This window comes from Acinonyx jubatus, chromosome D1 (genome assembly GCF_027475565.1).
Source record: "Acinonyx jubatus isolate Ajub_Pintada_27869175 chromosome D1, VMU_Ajub_asm_v1.0, whole genome shotgun sequence".
In the NCBI taxonomy this organism is placed as follows: domain Eukaryota; kingdom Metazoa; phylum Chordata; class Mammalia; order Carnivora; family Felidae; genus Acinonyx; species Acinonyx jubatus.
This window is the reverse complement of record NC_069390.1, coordinates 32,824,895-32,845,453: the sequence shown is the minus strand read 5'-3', so window position 1 is coordinate 32,845,453 and position 20,559 is coordinate 32,824,895. Positions and strand designations below refer to the sequence as shown.

The 20,559-nt window shown below is 38.3% G+C and overlaps 1 protein-coding gene across 4 annotated transcripts in view; it reads right to left on the bottom strand.

Moving 5' to 3' along the window:
- The window catches only part of LGR4 (leucine rich repeat containing G protein-coupled receptor 4), a 101,950-nt gene that overhangs the window by 45,211 nt on the left and 36,180 nt on the right, over positions 1-20,559 (bottom strand). For 2 of the 4 annotated variants that reach the window (XM_027072961.2, XM_053203361.1), the window contains exon 2: positions 1,793-1,864. The exons of 1 other annotated variant lie outside the window; for it this stretch is intronic. In XM_027072961.2, coding sequence (XP_026928762.1) covers positions 1,793-1,864 — 72 coding nt within the window. Of the gene's footprint in view, positions 1-1,792; positions 1,865-7,539; positions 8,414-20,559 lie in introns of those variants that run through there. One more of the 4 variants, XM_053203360.1, reaches the window with a different exon arrangement.

Genomic DNA, 20,559 nt, shown 5'->3' with positions numbered 1-20,559 from the left:
TCTGCCCCTCCCTCACTCATGCTCTGTCTTTCTCAAAAATAAATAAAAACATTTAAAAAAATAAACTTCAATATTCTCACCAAGTTATTAAAAAAAAGTACCAACTTCTAGTTATAAAATAAATAAGTCATGGAGATTTAAGGTACAGCACACTGAATATAGTTAATAAGACTGTATTGTGTATTTGAAAGTTGCTGAGTAAATCTTAAAAAAGTTCTCATCACAAGAAAAAATGTGTAACTAATGGTGAATGTTAACTAGACTTATTGTGGTGATCATTTCATAATATATACAAATATTAAATCATTACATTGTATACCTGAAACTAGTATGTTACTGGTCAACTATATCTCAATAAAATAAATGAATAACGTTACAAAATAATTAATGTTCACACTTAATTCTTTTCCCCAAAGATAACATTTAGTATTATACATTCCACTGCTTTTTTCTGTATGCACTTTAAAATGGTAAAATAAATACTCGCTATTATTTACACAACACTTGCTCTGTTTCATGCACTGTCCTAAGCATTCAACATCTATTAATTCATTCTGTCTTCACCAGAGGGAGGACTGTTGCTATCTGTACCTTATAGACAAAGAAACTGAGCAGAGGGAGGTTAAATAACTTGACCCAGTTCACAAGCTTAGAAGTGGCAAATGATCTCTGTTCAGTTTTTGCTGTGGGAACACTGTGTTCAGCTAAGTAGTGTGGGAAGAACAATTTCTCCAAAACTTTATTAAATCCTTATCTGCTATTTCAATGCTTTTGTCAGAAGCAAGGGAGCACACATAACCTGCATGGCTTATACTTGATTCCTTTTCCCCATGTTGGGGGAGAGGCTGAGCTAAGATAGGAGACATTCGCAGACTTGGATCTAACACTCAACAGCTGGGCTGTAGGATACAATCTGTAATATGAATTTAGATTCCTTCAGGGCTGTATCTCTTTGATGTTCTTAGTATCAAGCTGTCCCCTTCTTACCTACATGTATTACATAATCCATTAGCCTGGCCATTAAAAACCTATATTTAACTGATTCAGATCTGATTTTATTTTTCACCTGGATTCCTATTATATAGTTTCCAATTACTTTAAAATGTAGTAGTGCCTATTTTTATCATAAACTTAAAAAAAAAAGTCTGAAAAGCAAAACGAAATAACGAAATGGAGGTTAAAACAGATGGAAAGAAATTTTCCACAATGTCAACTGTTAAACTGGAAACGTGAGCTGCAGCTGACAAGTCCAGAAACATTCTTAAAGGTGTTCTAAGCGACTGGGATGATGTTCCATGCCTTCAACCAATCCCCAAAGGTCATGTGCAAATGTCCAAGGGGACCCACACTCAGTTCTGCTCGCTCCCAACAATATTGTCTCCTGCATCATGACCCTAAAACACCTTGTATTATTTTTTATGGTTGTGTTACCCATACAGCAACTCCTCTGGCAACAATGGTAATTACCCCAGCCTTGTTATCTCAGGATAACACTGTAATTAACTTGTGTCACTGTAGCATTCATGGTTATAATAATTGCAGCAAAAAACTCCTATGAAAGTAACATTTTTAGTTCTGGCTTTCAAAAATAACTTCAGCAATTACACTGCTTAAAAAAATCAAGTTTGTTTCCCCGAAAACAACATGATTTCCTCTGCACACAAAGCTCACTGAAACTGAGCTAATCTGAATGTTCCCTAAGAAACATTAGACTATCTCTTTTGTAAGAGCTTCCAAAGAGAATGGGGAAACAAAAACACAAATAAAACATATTTCTCAAAATATTACTTACAGCTCCTCTAGAAAAGGAAAGTTCTTAAATGCATCTTCTGGTAATTGAGTAATGTTGTTCATACTGATATCCCTGGAAAACATAAAATTAAGAAAAATTTTAACTAAGTGATACTAGACTTAAAGAACTCAACTCAGAAGAATAATTAGCTGCTGACATTCTGTAAAGAAGAAAAATGAGCACACAAGACAGACATAGGGACAATCCTAATTTGGCTTCCAAATACAAAGTTAAATCTTTTATTATAAATGATGTCCCATAATTTAGAAATGTACCCAGGTCCTGGATTTTCCTTTCCCTCTTCAAATATCCTTGAGAAAAGAAAAAAGAAAAAAGAAAAGAAAAATGCCTCAAACTACCTATGACTGGGCCAGTTTGATTTCCCAGTGCTCTGGTATTCAAATGCTGTACCTGATAAAAATAAACAAATGAATACCCCAGGGCATGATAAAAGATTTGCAGGCATAGGTGGCTTCTTAAGTCACTGTCAGGGACAATAAAACAGGTCCTAGCTGTATTCCAGGCATTTTTTCTGCAAAACCTATAAAAGTCCTCCAGGTAATAGCTGTAAGGGGATTTAATTTTTAGCCTACGAAGAGATGCAGCCTAGAGACATGTGCTTACATGACAGGTATGCTGTCCATTTACAGTTTTTCCTCAAAGAAGCAGCAGAAAGGAGAGAACTCACTTGATGATACAGCTCGACAATTAACTACATTCAGACAGCTAAAAAATACTTTATTAACCATTTCCTTCCTCCCTGGCAACTGCCTTCTCAGTTGGTTTTCTCTTTCCACACTCTGTTTAATATGGACATTGTGAAAGACAGGTTAAGGCAGTCTCAGAGGGAAAGCCCCAGCATGCACTAGGACAGTTGCCTCAAATCAGGTTCCTCTGCCTCTTGTCTCTGGCTGAGCCCTCAGGCCTCTCTTTTCTAAAACTCACCATGAAAACTCACAAATGTGACTGCCTCATCACTAGTTTAGACATACTGATATATGAGGGTAGAAGAGAAATCAGCTAATAATAAAACACCCAAATCAGCTAACAATAAGAACACTAGGACTTTTATTAATTTGGTCAGGAGAAATTTTCTTTTAAAAGAGATGACACCTGGGGTGCCTGGGTGGCTCAGTCGGTTAAGCATCCGACTTCAGCTCAGGTCATGATCTCACAGTTCCGGAGCTCGAGCCCCTCGTCAGGCTCTGTGAGGACAGCTCGGAGCCTGGATCCTGCTTCGGATTCTGTCTCCCTCTCTCTGCCCCTCCTCCACTCATGCTCTGTCTCTGTCTCAGAAATAAACAAACAAACAAACAAATAAATGACACCTTCGGTACCAAAGTAGGTGAATCTCTTCTCCCTATCTTTTCCATTCATTGGAATTTGGAAATGGAATTCACATTCCTCATTATGAGCTCTTCCCAAGGCAAGTTTGGAAACCTTTCTGGTTCAGGAATAATGGCAACAGCAGACACAAAACCAGCAATAGCAGTAGCAGCTAAGGTATAGAGAATACTGAAACTGTGGTAAGACCACACATAACATCTCCTTTTACAGTGGGGAAGACTGGGGCTTCCTGAGGTACAGAACTCCCCAAGGCTACCCAACAAATGGTGTAACAGGAAATGTACATCCCAGAGTCCATGATTTTAACTGCACACTGAGCCTTCCCAAGTATCACATGAGTCCTGTTACTTCTCTCCAGTGGTAGTCAAGATAGAAAGCAAAGCCATGCAAACTGGTGAAGCCACTCTAGACAACAGTGTGGAGGTGCCTCAGAAAGTTAAAGATGGAACTACCTTATAACCCAGCAGTTGCACCACTTGGTATTTAGCCAAAGGATACAAAACTACAGATTCAAAGGGGTACACGCACCCCGTTGTTTATAACAGCATTATCATCAATATAGAAAGAGTCCAAAAATCCATCATGGCATATGTATATTATGAAATATTACTCGGCCATCAAAAAGAATGAAATCTTACCATTTGTGATGATGACATATATGGAGCTAGAGTATATTATGCTAAGCAAAATTAAGTCAGTCAGAGAAAGACAAAAACCATATTATTTCACTCACATGTGGAATTTAAGAAACAAAACAGATGAACATATAGGAAGGGAAAAAGAGACAGAGAAAGAAAAGCAAACCATAAGAGACTCTTAATGATAGAGAACAAAATGATGGTTGATGGAGGGAGGTGGGCAGGGGATGGGCTAAATGGGTGATGGGTACTAAGGAGGGCTCTTGTTATGATGAGCACTGGGTATTGTATGTAAGTGATGAATCACTAAATTCTATTCCTGAAACCAGTATTATACTATATGTTAACTAACTAGAATTTAAATAAATAAAAGTTTGAAAAAAAAAAAAAAGATACAAAGCAAACTCACCATCCTACCATGGGTGAAAGGGAAAGGGATACTGCCTCTAAGACCTAGGTACAATCATCAGTGAATCTTAAGAGAACTTCTGCCTGACAATTTGAAAAAAAAAAAAAAAGAATTATAAATAGCTTTAGGAATTGAGAAACCAAAGTTCATAAAAATTTGAGCATAAAACTGCTCTAGAGATGAATCCTATGTCCATAGGGATTCCAAAATTCCACACTCATTCCAAAATTTTATCATTGAAAGTAACTAAAATTCTACTAAAGATAACTTATGAGAAAAACAAAATGAATACACTTTTCAAGGAATTATTATTATTAATTATTATTATATTATTATTATTTGAGATGGAGACAGAGAGAGAGAAAGAGAACACAGGCAGGGGAGAGGGGCAGAAGGAGGGAGAAAGAATCCCAAGCTGACTCCACACTCAGCACAGAGCCCAACTAGGGCCTCGATCCCATGACCCTGGGATCATGACCTGAGCTGAAATCAGGAGTCAGATGCTCAGCCAACTGAGCCACCCAGGTGTCCCTCCCTCAAGAATTATTTTTAAACACAGGCCCTGATAGTAATTTAGTCAGTGATCATTATCCTTGGGCAGGGGAAGGGAAACTCTTTGTTTTTCATAAACACTCAAGCAACTTACTGGAGAAATAGCACCAAAATAGGGTGCTTCTAAAGAAGTAGGTTCAACTCCTGACACTGCCAATAGCCACTGTGTAATCCTGGGCCTCAGTTTACTCATCTGTAAATGAGAGCACTGAACCGAGTGGCTGAGGGGCTTCCCAGTCTGAAACTATATACTTCTATGATTTACCTTTTCCTGTAGTTTTCATGGAGGGGCCCATCCTCCCTGATGAAATTATATGAGGTTCATTTTGTGGAAAAGGAATGTTTTTGGAAAATTTACCATAACACAAAATTTAAAGCCTATTAGTTTCCCATTATAAAACCACTGAGTCACTCCCACTGCAGAACTATTTGCTCTTACCCAATGAAATCATTCTTAAGAATACAACAAAACGTTTAGTCACACTGAAAGGCAAAATAATAATCTGAGTAAGCAGTGATCCTTAAAATATCACACAACTATGGTGTTCTTTAGCCATTCCAATAAATGGAGAAAGAAGGACGACCACAATTTATTACTTTACGAAAGGAGGCACTCCATGCAGTTGCCCCTAAGCTTGGCACACCTGAAGTCAGGTGAACATCACAGTAACAGAAAAACTGATTACTTGCCTCACCATAAAAAGACACATAATTAGAAATTACACCACACTATTCTCAGCATTCCAATTTTTTAAAACACAGACACCTATACACTTCTCTCATTTTTTCCCCTCAGAGTAACAAGACATGACAGGTAGTTCTGCTGTGAGCTATAAATGCAATCAGTAGGACTCTATATTTACAAACTAATATGTTTTAAACATGTGGTGAAGTTTTGTTTCAAAGCTTTAGACACAGGAGCAACACTAGCTTCCACAATGTTCTGAATTTCCACACACTCAAAGAGGTTCCACATCTTTATAGGTGTTTTCTCTCATATTTTCGGGGCTTTAAACAAAACATTTGAGAATAAGAAAGAAAAAAAAAAGCAGAAGGGGGAGCCTACAAGATATTATCTCCAGAGAAGTTCTGGAAACATGTGGTTACAGATTATAAGGTGGGTGGGTACTCATTTAAAATAATGAGGGCTAATGGTGATAAACAACCTACAGACAAGCCTTGGAGAAGATTCCAGACCTGACATCACCAACACCGACAAGAGAGCTTATGGCTGGAAAGGATGCTGGGGGTGAGAAGTTAACTGTAACAATTTACAAATGGAAGCCCTACACCATACTTACCAACATCTCAGGCTCACAAGCCGTATGAATTATCAAAACATGTAAGTTAAAAAATTTGTATAGAAAATGTTCAGCTAAAAGATAAACCTTAAGATCAGTGGTTTGACATTCAGATGAGCAGCACAACCTTATAGTGGTAACCTCTGAAGTTAAACCCAGTGATCTGCCATCCCGGGTCGCTATGAAGAAAATAAATCTAACATAGAAAACCAAAAATCATACGAGGTCAGAGCACCGCCAACTCAAAACATCTCTGAGGGCAATTTCGAGAGAGCCGATGGCTATAACTGGAGTTGGCCTGGCATAGTTGGAAGTGCACGGGTTGGCAGCCACACAGACCAAGATCTACTTACGAACTTACAAGACTAGCTGTGTGATCATGGGCAAGCTGTTCATCTCTCCTGAGTCCCAGCTACTTCACTTGGGAAAAAAAGAGGCAGTAATAACCAGACCTCGTAGACTGCTATGAAGATCAGAAAATGTCAAGTCACGTAGAAGAAGCTAAATAAGTGATAAAGTATCAGCTTACTATCATCCATGTTTTTGCGGCTCCTGGAAGCTGGCTGGCTGAGCCCAGTGCAGTGAAAGCTAGCAGGCAAAGTGGCACACTGCCTTTGGTGGCCTTTTTTCCTCAGAGAGAAAACCAGTTTTACACAAGAGAAACATTAAATGGTACAGAAGTCCTAGAACCTGGAGTCCTGCCCACTATAAAACTAGACTTTAAACTCCAGAACTCCAGGGGTCAAAGAGTTTTAAGCTAGAAGAGCCCTTTGAGGTCAAATACTTCATTTTAAAAGAAAAAAAAAAAGTTGAGACATAGGCATTGAGGTGCTAATCAAACACTTGAAAGTAAGGAAGAGAAGGAGAGAGAGAGAGAAGAAAGAGAAAGAAAGAAAAAAAAAAGAAAAGAAGAAAGAGGGAGAAAGAAAACAGAAAAGAAAAGAGAAGAAATAAAAGGAATTACATTCTTATAGGAAATTTTTGGAAGGACAAGGGAGGACAAGAGCCAATTTCAAAAAGATTAGGATGACTTCACATAGTTTAGTGACAAGCAGTGAACAGAACCCAGAACTTTTAAAGGGATGCTTGACTGTATCTTTTCTATACATATTTGTTCCCTAACAGATTTCTTTACACTTAGTTCTCTCCAAGTACACCAACTAGAACAGAATACACGTCGGCATATTATGCTGACACAATGCAATACTCCCAAATTTTTACCGCAGATATCAGAAATACAAAATCACATTACCTCATTAGGAGGGGGGCAGGGGGGAAGCTGAATGCTCAAACACTAGCAGTGGCTGGTTTCAAAATTAAAATTTAAAGGGTACAATTGTTTAATTGAAACTGCTAAATCTCCCCAGTGGTTAAACTCTCATCTTTTTTCCCTCATAAAATTCACTACTTCTAAAGTATCTACAGAGTAAAAAGGAACATCGTGTTTCAACAAGGTTCCTTTTTAAAACCCCTGTAAAATGCTCCAGAAGCAAGACTAACCTGTTTGCTGATGGCCAAGCGTGTACCACCTTCGACTCCGCCATTGTATGCTCACTGGGTCTGGGCCTCTTGCCACAGAATTATTTAATTTGTAATATACTCTGATTGACCCAATGTTATCTAAATTTGAATAAGTCCTCCTGTTTGTACTAGATAAAAGTGTGCTGCTACTGCCACATTGTTGATGATATCTTGAACACTACCCAGCGGTTTAAAGTCCCTAAACAACTTACAGGTTCTACACAACACTGGGTTCTTTCATGTTGTTCTCTAGGAAATGGTTGTGTCTTTAAACTCCACAAGCACCTGTTGATAATAAATACTATCCCAATGACTTTTCTAGGGTCTTCTGTAATTAGCCAAAAATTTCAGGTCTCCAATCACAGATGTATGCAGTGTGAACAAAAACAAAAACAAAAAAACTAGAACTAAATTTGAAAGATGCCTCTGACGGGACAAATTTGAAGGGAAGTTCTCTCTAACCCATCAATTGCGCTGACACACACAGAAGACCAAATCCTAGTCAAAGCTTATGAAGGGTTCACTTCTTTTCTGAAAGGATTCTGTCTCTTTAGACAAGCAATCTCTTTTTCTCCTTCTCTCACTCTTCTTTTTATAACAAAAGTGATCCATGTGCATTCATTTTTTAAAAACTGAATACAGAGAAAACCATTCACAATATTAATAGCCAGAAATAACCACAGTCCTATTTCATGGATGTCCTTATAGATTTTTTCTACATATGGTATATATTTTTTACAAATCTGAAATCATATAGTTCTGAACATGCTTATCTACTGGCACCTAGATTCTTCATTTACAAAATAAAAAACTTCTCTGAAAATATATTTTAATAAAAGTAAAACCTTGGACTGCAAGTAACTTGTTCTGCAAGATGAGCAAACATCTGTTTTTTTTTTTTTAATGTTTATTTATTTTTGAGAGAGAGAAACAGAGTGTGAGCAGGGGAGGGGCAAAGAGAGAGAGGGAGACACAGAGTCTGAAGCTGGCTCCAGGCTCTGAGCTGTCAGCACAGAGCCTGACGCAGGGCTTGAACTCACGAACCGCGAGATCATGACCTGAGCCGAAGTCGGGCACTTAACTGACTGAGCCATCCAGGTGCCCCAAGATGAACAAACATTTCTAATGAATTTTAAGTTGATAAACAAGTGATGTCTTGCAATACAAGTAGTACGTGACACCCAACATCACCTGATCACAACTGAGCCAATGGTTCTTGAAGTTTGCTTTGATATAGAAGTGCTTTGGATTACAAGCGTGTTTTCAGAACAAATTATGCTCGCAAACCAAGGTTTTACTGTATTACCATCTCATATTATCTAGATGCTATCTTTGGCAGGCTGTACATCATGAGATGAGAAACTCTCTGTCAGTGAAAGCAACTATGCCAAAAGGAAAATTAATTAGGGATTTTCCTATAAAAGGAGATGCTGTGTCACCCATTTAACATTAGCTACTTACGTGCAAGGCAAAGTGCTAAGATGGTGAGGCTTCTGTGTCAAAAGATACGTTCACAGTTCTTTTTTTTTTCTTTTTCTTTTTTTAATTAAAATCCATCACTCTATTCTCCACTTACTATCACTATATTTTGTCGCAACATCCAATTAAATTTAACTTTTAAAAAATGCATTATTGCATTTCGAAAGCAATCAGGGCAGCTATGTATATTTGAAGATACTGCTCTTTATACTGCAGAAATGAGGCCAAAACAGTTTATATAGTACTTCACTCAGATTTTGCTCCAGAGAGATTTTCCTGACCTTACATGTTTTTTTGGCACTGCTAGAATCCAACTAGATGTCACAACAGACACCCCTCTAAAACCATGTGCAACATTTCTACTACAGTTTTAGGCAGCAGAAATTGGCTCCATGTTATCTAGCGCCTTCCTTGGTGTTTCAAACGCAAAGACTCTGTTTTCCAGTGGGAAGAATCCAAACCTTGCTTCCCTGCAGCCTTGCAGTCCTTAAGAAGATGTCTGCTAAAACGCCCCATATTGGCGCTTAAAAATAAATTTTAGTTTACTGCAGAGAAAAGTTACCACCTTGTAAAGTCATTATCTGTTGAAAGTACTTGAATATCCTAGTATGTAATCTTCCTAACAATACAGAAAGGCTGGAGAAAACGCCAACTTCAAATCTTAAAAAAAAAAAGAAAACTTTTTGCCTTAAGAGATATAGGGAAGAATGTTTAATGCATTTTATGATCATCTTTTCTACTGGATTAAAACTTCAACCTCAGGCCCTTTTAGAATTTCTCTATTAAAGACTTTCAAAGGTACATTGTCATTGCTAAGAAAATGAAAAGATAAGAAACAGACTGGAAGAAAATATTTGCCAAACACAGAAGATCAAGGAACTGTACCTACAATATAGAAAGAACTCTCAAAATTCAGTAAGAAAATAAGCCAGATTTGTAAGTGGGCAAAAAGATTTAAACAGACACTTCACGAAAGATGACACAAATGGCTGAAAGCACATAAAAAGATGTTCTACATTAGCCAGTGGGGAAACGCAAAGTATATCACAAGATACCACACCACACAACTATCAGGATGGCTAAAGTATGAAAGAAAAAGGGCTGAAAATATCAAGTGCTGACGAGGATATAGAGCAAGAGGAACTCTCATATACTGCTAGTAGGAATGCAAAATGGTGCCACCACTTTGGAAAACAGTTTGGCAGATTCTTTTTTTTTTTTTTTAAGTTTATTCAGTTTTTTCATTTATTTTGAGAGAGAGAGAGAGAGAGAGAGAGAGAGAGAGGGAGAGAAACGCAAGCAGGGGAGGGACAGAGAGAGAGAGAAGAAAGAGAATCCCAACCAGGGTCCATGCTCTCAGCTGGGAGCCCAACATATGACTTAAACTCACGAATTGTGAGATTCATGACATGAGCCAAAACCAAGAGCTGGAGACTTAACCAACTGAGCCACGCAGGCAAATTGCCCCCGGCAAATTCTTATAAACACGTGCCTATGACCATATGACTCAGCAATGCTAGGTATATAAATAATTGTCAAAAACCGGAACAACCCAAATACCCTTCACCTGGTGAATGGATAAAGAAACTGGTGTATCTATACAATAGAATAATACCCAGCAACGAAAAGGAGACTGCTGATATAAGCAGGAGCATGGATGAATCTCAAATACCTTATGCAAAGTTAACGCTCGACTCAAAAGACTACACACTGTATTCCATTTATTTTTTAATTTTTTTCATGTTAATTTATTTTTGAGAGAGAGACAGAGTGCAGAGAGAAGGAGAAAGGGCAGAGAGAGAGAGAGAGAGAGAGAGAGAGACACACACAGAATCCGAAACAGGCTCCCTGCTCTGAGCTGTCAAGCACAGAGCCCTATCTGGGGCTCAAACTCACAAACCATGAGATCATGACCTGAGCTGAAGTAGGACGCTAAACCAACAGAGCCACCCCAGGCACCCCTGTATTCCATTTATACGGCATACCAGAAATGGCAAACTTTTAGAGACAGAAAACTGATCAGTGGTGGCCAACAGCTGGGAGATGCAATGGGAGACAGGATGGCTACAGAAGAGCACAGGAGAACTTTTGGTGTGATGAAAATACTCTATATCTTGACTTTGATGGGGGTTTTGGGATTATATTTATAAAGACTCTTAGAACTGTACGTTAAACAGTAAGTTTTACCATATGTAAATTAAACCTCAACAGCTGTTTTTATAAATAAGAGCAAATATATTACCCCCTCACATTTCTCCCACAGGAAAAAATAATCCTATGGCTAAGAGCTCCTCTTTTCCAGCTTTACCCAAAACCAAAGGATGTTGTTACACACAGTGCCGGCTTCAGAATCAGGAAACATGCAGTTTTGTTTTGTTGCTTTTTAATTTGTTTTGTTTTTCCAACCTCTGCTATCCACTTGCAGCAGGACATCAGACCAAACCTCTTCATTCTCTCTTTACTAAACCTATTAGGTTTGTGCCTATGTGCTGGGCGCTGGGTATATAAAGATAAGTAAGACAGTGTTTACTCCAAGAGTGTTCTGAAACAGCAGAAAGGCAATAATGAACGATAAGTAAATATTGTGATGTGTGTGGCACAGCCAGGGAAGATGATCAACCAAACTTGGAACTGGAGAAAGGCTTCCAAAGGCAAAGGCTGTGGTGCCAAGGTGTAATGGACAGATATTACTTTATAGAGAGCTGCTGTTTCAATCTGTGCTCTCACTCATGAGGTTGGCACTCTTTCTCAGCAGAGACGCAATTGGCATGTTGAGCAGGATTAATTCTTCATTATTCAAGACAACCTTGCTCACTATAGGGCACTTGGCACCCCTGTTCCCCTTGGCGCACTAATTAGTGCAACTAAAAACATTCCCCAAACACGTCCAACCTTCCCATAGCAAGCTGGTAGTGCAGAGAGGGAGATGAAATGTAGTTAGCAGGTGGCAAATGGCATTTAAGAAAATGTGTAATAAACACCTAAAATCAGATTAAGTATATCACATAGAAAACCAACCAGTACTGTTTCAAAATTATTTAGGTTTTGCATATATACTCTTTCATGATGTAAAATGTAGTCCTCACTGGATTCATGGGGAGAAAACTTTGAAAGACTCTGAACGAGATAACTTGTTTGTTTGAGTGGGGGTACCTTCCAGGCCCAGGGACTGCCACTTGTGAAAGCATGGTCTAATGAGATAAAACCAGAGTTGTCAAAGAGAGAAAACTATCCAGGAACCTGAACATTACAAGCAATATGGCTACAGGTGGTGAGAGACGCTACCAAGATCAGCAGGAAGTACATCCCCAAAAGCCTTGAGGTGACCTCCAGAAATCCGAGCTGCCAGAGGAAGTTTAAGCAGGTCAGGTTCACTGTAGAAAGATCATTCTGGCAGCCATATATTACAATGGCAGGAAAGGAGGGAAAGAAGAAATCCAGCCCTTCTGGAACACAGCTTCCCCGACTATAAAATATTTTGTACTTGCTAGTCCTCAGGTCTTTTCCAAATCTATCATTATGACTCCTACTTTGGCATTCCTGATTCTGCACATTCCATGCATAATCAGTAGAAAATAAGCAACTCTTAGATTCATGTTTTTCCTATATTCACAGGCACATCTGCTTGTGTTAGCAAGTGTGTGAATGAGCACAGACTTTTAAAACATACCCCCTTCAGAATTACAAGGGTTCCGTAATTAAGAAAGACGCATGACTTCATTTCCAAAGGTAATATTTTATGCTGTAATTGTTTATGCTCTCAATGAAGCAATACGGCCAAGGAGACACTTAAGGGTGTGTTCTTCAAGGAGATGCTAACCCAACAAGTTAGAAAAGGTAGAGAACAAAATACTGGTGTGAAAATACCATACCACAACGAAAGGCAGGTGTGGTTTAAGTTATACATCCTTAAAGGGGTAACTTTAAAAAATAAAAGTAGTTAGGCTAATTCAGTATTTTCTAACATTGAAACAAGTTCCACTTGTTTTGGGGGGATTTTTTGTTTGTTTGTTTTTGTCTTTTTAAACAGCCTAGTTTTTCAGTGTGGGGCATGCTCTAAAGAGAAAAATATAAAATGCTTGAAATCTGGAGTAATGATTATCAAACGGCAAAGAAAAAAATGAATCCAAAGAGAAAAGAGCATTATTTTCCTTTCTATAGTTTGATTAAGTACCCTAGCTTCTGGCATCCCATGGAACAGACAAGGGTTAAACTCTAATATTCCTTGTTTTCTTGCTACTTAACGGGTGTTCTCAGGCATTCTTTGGGTGTCAACAGCTGTTCTGGTAACCCTAACGATGACAAAACAGTGCTCATTACCAGCCAAGACACACAGACAGAATGGTATTTCAATAGTCCATTTAACATCAACAAGAAGTATTGTAAGGATTGTCAGCTGGGCAGATTGGAAACACTCAATTACTTCATCGTAGCAGACAAAATGCACTATTCATAAAGAAATCAATCCAACAGCATTTATTATGGTAAATATTCTAATTAACTAAACGGTTTATGTTTTATTATGGCTACACTTATTAACACCACTGATAGGAAAACATTACTTCATGGTCCTTGCCTTCAAACACGCACACCCACGAAAACTTCTATTTAGACGCGTATTTTTTTAAACTTCAACTCACAACCAATTAATGGGTTGTGAAATCATTTCAATGGGTCATTGCCAACTTCTTTTTTAAACAAAAGTTAAATAGGAAAGAATAGAATAGAAAAAATCAGAACACATCAAATGTAGTAACAGTAAGTACTGTTTCAGGAAATTCTGGTTCAGCATACGTGTGTTTCTGTCTTACTGACTGCAAAGTCTCAAGTTCATATATACTATCTGTGAAATATAGTCGGAACCATGAATTCGAGGGTTTGGCTCTTAAAGCCAAATATTTCTTATTCTTCAACCTGAATGGAGTCACAACTACAGCTGCTTTCCCAGCACAAGTTTGGATCAAAGCATTTAGTAGTAACCCTGAAAGTCTTCCTTCATCTATAAACTTCCCTCTTAGAATGGTTTTGCTGCACCCCATAGATTTTGGACCACTGCCTTTTCATTTTCCTTGGCCTCAAGGTATTTTTTTTTCATTTCCTCTGATAACTTCATTGACCAACTGGTTGTTCAGCAGCATGTTGTTTAGTCTCTGCGTGTTAGTGTCTCTTCCAGTTTTCTTCTTGTAATTGATCTCTAGTTTCATTCTGTTGTGGTAGGAAAAGATGCTTGATAGGATTTCAAGCTTCTTAAATTTATTGAGACTTGTTTTGTGGCCTAACATCTGATCTATCCTGGAAAATGCTTCATGTGCATTTAAGAAGAATGTCTATTTGGTTTTTGTATGGAATGTTCTGTATATATTAAGTCTAATAACTATGTTAAGGCAAACGTTTCCTTATTAATTTTGTTTGGATGATCTATCTATTGATGTAAATGGGGTGTTAAAGTCTCCTACTATTATTGTACTACTGTCAATTTCTCCCTTTGTCTCTATTAATATCACTTTATATATATATATATATATATATATATATATATATATATATATATACATACATACACATATTGGGCGTGTATTTACAAGTGTTACATATTCTTGTTGGATTAGTCCCTTTATCATTATCCAATGCCCTTCTTTGTCTCTTGCTACAGACTTGGTTTTAAAGTCTATTTTGTCTGATACAGTATTGCTACTCTAGCTTTATTTTTGTTTCCAGTTGCATGAAATATACCTTCATGCAAATATACCATTTTCTATACCTTCACTTTCAGTCTGTGTGTGTCTTTAGATCTCAGGTGAGTCTCTGGTGGACAGCATATAAATGGGTCTTGGTTTTTTTTTGTTTTTGTGTTTTTTTAAAAATCCACTCAGCTACCCTATGTCTTTTGATTAAAACATTTACCCCACTTACAATAAAAGAAAAGAAATAAGAGAAAACAGAAGAAGAGAGAAGACAGAGACGAGACGAGACGAGACGAGACGAGACGAGACGAGACGAGATGAGACGAGTGCCTGGCTGGCTCAGCTGGAAGAGAATGCAATTCTTGATACTGGGGCCATGAGTTTGTTGGGTGTAGAGATTACTTAAGAAATAAACTTTAAAAAAGGCAATTAGTCCACTTACACTTAAAATAATTATTGATAGGTGTGTGTATTTGTTATTTGTTTTGTTTTAGAGTCATATTTTACACATTTTGTTCATCCCTTAATGACTTGTTGTAATTATAGTTAATTTTACTATTTTGTTTTTTAAACATATTAGTTTTACATTATATTTACCAGACATTTTTCTTTCATATATTTTCTTATTTCTATTTATAGCCTTTTCTTTTCCACTTAAAGAAATCCCCTTAATATTTCTTGTAAAGCTGGGTTGGTGGTGATAAACTCCTTTAGCTTTTATTTGTCTGGGAAACTTTTTATCTTCTCTTCAATTCTGAATAATAACCTTGCCAGGCAGAGTATTCTTGGCTATAAGTTTTTCCCTCTCAGCACTTTGAATATATCATGCCACTTCCTTCTGGTCTGCAAAGTTTCTGCTGAAAAATTGGCTGTGTCTATGGGGGTTCCCTTATATGTAACTAATTGCTTTTCTCTTGATGTTTGCAAAGTTCTGAATCTTTAACTTTTTTACAATTATAATGTATTTTGGTGCAGATCTCTTTGGCTTCATCTCATTTGGGACTCTGTGCTTCCTGGATCCTGATGTCTGTTTCCTTCCTCAGGTCAGGGGAAGTTTTCAGAGGTACTATTTCTCCAAATAAGTTTTCTGCCCCTTTCTCTCTCTCTCTCTCTCTCTTCTCCTTCTGGGCCCCTATAGTGTGAATATTAGTACACTTTATATTGTCCCAGATATCCCTTAGACTATCCTCACTTTTAAAAATTATTTCTTTTTGAAGTTCAGTTTGAGTGGTTTCCACTACCCTGACTTCCAGATCATTAATCCATGCTTCTGTATCATCTAACCAACTATTTATTCCCTCTAGTGTATTTTTCACTTCTGTTATTGTATTCTTCAGCTTTGATTGGCACCTTTTTGAAAAGTTTATTTATTTATTTTGAGAGAGACAAAGACAGTGCAAGTGGGAGAGGGGCAGAGAGAAAGAGAGAGAATCCCAAGCAGCTGTGCACTGTCAGCACAAGCCCAGTGCAGGGCTCAAACACAAAACTGTGAGATCATGACCTGAGCTAAAACCAAGAGTCAGACACATAACCGACTGAGCCACCAGGGTGCCCCTCTGTTTGGCACTTTCTTATATTGTTTACCTCTTTCTTAAAGTTCTGTGTTCATTCATTCTTCTATGGGGGTTTCTAGAAGTATATAATAAATCACTGTTTGTACATCCAATAATCATCCTAGTCAAGAAAACCTCCAAAGTCTAAGACACTGAGGCACTGACCTCATTATATTAAGATGAAAAATCTTAATGATAAGGTCAAGGCCTGAACTGAGAGACAGGCCTTCTGAGATTTCACTAACCCTTAATGCAGGTTTTGTGGAGCAATTGCTTCCCTGCAGGTTATGAGGCATGCAATACCCCTTCCAAACACACATACCACACACTCTCCCTTCTTCTCTCAGATGGCCGTTTTTAAAAAGGCTTATAAAACATATTCTATCCTAAAGGAATGACTCAAAATGGTAACCAAGATGACTCAACAATTTCTGTTGATTATAAGACAACAGACATTGATAATGATGGTTTATAAAAAACTCATTCAAGATATTCCCTTGGGAATGACTTAACTTAAACTCACTAAAGTCACAAATGATTTATTCAGTATAGAATAAGCTATGCAATCAAATCTGAGATAGTCCTGAGTATTTGGGAGCAAAGATTCTCAAATTTGTCTTTTTGTTGTCGTTGTTGTTTTTTGGTTTTTGTTTTTGAGAGAGAGCATGTGCACATACGAGCAGGGGAGAGGGAGAGAGACCCTTAAGCAGACTCTGCACTGGGCAATCTCACAACCGTGAGATCATGACCTGAGCCAAAATCAGGAGTTGGACACTTAATCAACTGAGCCACCCAAGCACCTCTCAAATTTGGTTTTGTAATACTCCCGGACAACTCCATTTGTAGCAAGTCTTTAAGTTCTAGAAGCTCCAGAAATAAAAACTTTAATTCCTTTTAATTTTTGCAATCAACATGGATCATATGGTCCTTTGTTTCTTACCTTGGACAGAAAATAACGGCCTACCCTGAAATTTGATTATTAAAAAAAGAGAGACAAATACACTCTAGGAACTCCAAAATACATTCAGATTTATTGCCTTAGGATGTTTATCTAAGAAAATCTCTCAATTCTGCACTTGGCAATGTTTATTGGGGCAGTTTTGTTATTAATTGGTAAGCAGAGAAGAAATAATATCTTAGCAAATAAACTCCTATAAGGAAGAAAGTATTTAATACCTTAACCCCCAGTGAAACCAGATACACACTCCTGACTTACACACACACACACACACACACACACACACACACACACACACACTTTCTCTCTCCCTCTCTGTCCAAAAAGAATTTAACCTATCATTAAAGACTGTAAGATTGGAAGGTCAGTTCAGATACCATTACGCAGGATGCCAATAAGCTGCAGTCTGCCTGGGACAACCCCAGTTTATATCTATTATCTCAGCATAATTATTAATGGCATTCCTTTTCCCTGTTAGTCATTGGGAGGATAAGTTAAATGATCATCCCATTAACAGCAAGAGGAATGACTGAATGATGGTGAATTAGTTGTTATGGGAAAAAGTGGAAATCTTGGTTTGGATTGCCTTGGGAAGGTTTAAATAAAAGGCTGTAATTCCTCATCTGTATAATACTATATGGATAATAATAATATGAGAAACAGCTTATCAAACATCTGTAGCATTTGCAAATATCACTTTGATCAACTTCCTGCTCCTCCAGCCAGACCGTATGCTCCATTAGGGTGGGGTGTGTGTTTTGTTCACCACTGTGTCCCAAGCCTGTGGCATACAGTATGGCCACAGTTGAGTGAATGGCATGCCAGACACTGTGTTAAATGCTTTAGTGGTCATGGTAGCAAGTACATACTTAACATTTCCAAAAAAATAAATTCAAAAGAAGGCTTAATTTTCCAGTCGTCTAAAGGAAGTCAATGGCCTGCTTGCGGGAGGAAAGAAAGAAAGGGCACATAAAATATCCTTTTTTTTTTTTTTTAAACAAATTTTTATAACTGCCCCATTTCTGGAACAGTCAGGAACACAGCATTTCTTATGGACAGCAAAGAGTGTTAATGACAGATTTCCTCCCAAAGTCTATTGCTATAACCAAATAATAACCCTACATGCAAACACATTTGGGGAAAAGCAAGACAGAGAGTAAAGCATTCATTTAAACACAAGTTCCTGGATTTAAAAATAGTTTGGGAGGAATGATGTAAATTTGGATTTCAGTAAAACTAATTTTTCTTCCTCAAAATTTTAAAATACAGGCTTTGTCCTAAAAATAGCATCTCACAGAACCACTGAACTAGAAAGCATAGTGGTTAAATGCTTCTCCCAGAAGCCAAACCAAATGCCTTGGGTTTGAATACAGCTCTGCTCACTCGTCAGCTATATAACCCGGCACAAGTCCCTTCATCTATCTGTGCCTCAGTTTCCCCAAGCGAAATTGGCATAACACTTCTGACTTCAGAACACTGTTGTGAGGATTAGATGACGTGACTTCCAGCCAGTGCCCAGCCCAGCACCTAGCCCGTAGCCAAAACTGAATCAAAGTCTCCAATTATTATTTTTACTATTATCACTGCCTGATCACCATCTAACCTCATCATCTCATTGTAATAATAAGGCAACTGAGGCCCAAAGGAGTTAAATAATTAATTAAAGAACCAAGGTCAGAATCAAAAAGATAAATCGCAGTCCGGGGATCTTTCTACTATCTTAAACTGGAGCAAGTGGCAGTGATGTTTTCAGTGATATGCTTTGGAACTTGGGAAAACAACTTCCCCAGGAACTATGTGTTAAATGGTGCTTAGATTCCAAGGTTAATGGCTCAGCTTGGCAGAACCCTTCACTATATATTCAACTACTGAACAACTATTACAACCAAAATATGGAAACAAATAAACCAATACTACCTGCACTTAACCAAGTAAATGCATGAGAAGTCTCTTACTTGAAGCAGTAAGTTTAAAAGGAAATAAAATTGCTGAAGTGAAATTCTCGATACCTTTATAAGATGTGGGTGCTTTGATGCATAATGTCAGTTGTACGTAAAGAACTTACACCTTTTGTGGCTGTTGTTTGACAAATCTTTATTGGCATAATGAATAAAGTGTTCCCTCCGATCTTAAAAAAAAAAAAAAAAAAAGGCAGCTGAATGCAAACTGGGTAAAAAAGTACAGAAAGAGAAGGGCCTCCAAAGCCAGAAGAACAGCTTGCAGGACGGTGGATTCTAAAGGACAGAACCAGTCATGAAACTGCAAGTAGACTGGCCTGGCTGGGATATGGAGTTCAGGGGTCAGGGACAAACCTTGAACGACAATATAGGCTCAGATCACAGAGGACACTGATTACCCACATAATAATTTGAGGACACAAACAAGAAGCCACGGGAGGCTATTTTTTAAAGGCACATAAATAAGGCTGATTTACAAAGAAATTCTGGTGGACGAGCACAATTTTTCCATCCCCTATACCTTTATTGAAATTCCGTGTCGGCACTCTGCTACCGTCCTCCACAGAGCGAAGCTGGGAGCAGAAGCCCCATGAAACTGATCGCCACGGGTGTTCTAAGAACGAGATGACGTTATGATTTGTGAAGCTACAGTTTTCCCTTTACCAGAGCCCCTTGGGGAAAGTTCTCTCTGACCTTGGTTCCAAGAACAGCTGTGTTTCTCCTGCACAATGTGCCCTTTTTATCTTATGGACAGTATGGAACCACTCCCCCATCCTAGTGGGCACTAAGCTTCTCCAAGCTAAAACTGTAACCCCTTTCCCCAAATGTATACATTAGGTATGTAGCTTCAGTAATTCCTGTCTGCAAGTGATCTTTTCTTATCCCAATTTATGTTTGGGGTTCACCTTTTCTGTAGTTTATGTTACGCGTTTTTGTAAGCAATCTTAAATTCTTTTTTGGAATACAGTGGAATGTGCTAACATTTTGTGAGCACCCCCTGTGTGCCTGGCATAGGCCGACAAATGTACAAATGTGTCTGGTGGTGGTCTGAAAGGGTGACTGTAGAGGCAAGAAGGCTGAGGTGGAGGGCACCTGTGAAGGAGAATGAGCTCTGGAAACCAAAACGGCAGCACAAGGGACAGAGAAGGAAAGGACGAGAAGAGCCCTCTCCGAGGCAGAACCAGCAGAGCTTTGTGATTAGAGGCCAAGAAAAAAGTAAAGGTGAACCTTAGAGACGGCCCCGTGGTGCTTCGTCCACAGAGCTGGGACCGTGATGCCACCATGAGCTGGGGATGTGACAGGAGAGAAACGTGCACTGGGTCTCAGGTTGTGTGGCGTTATGCAACAAGTGGTTGTAAATTGAAGCC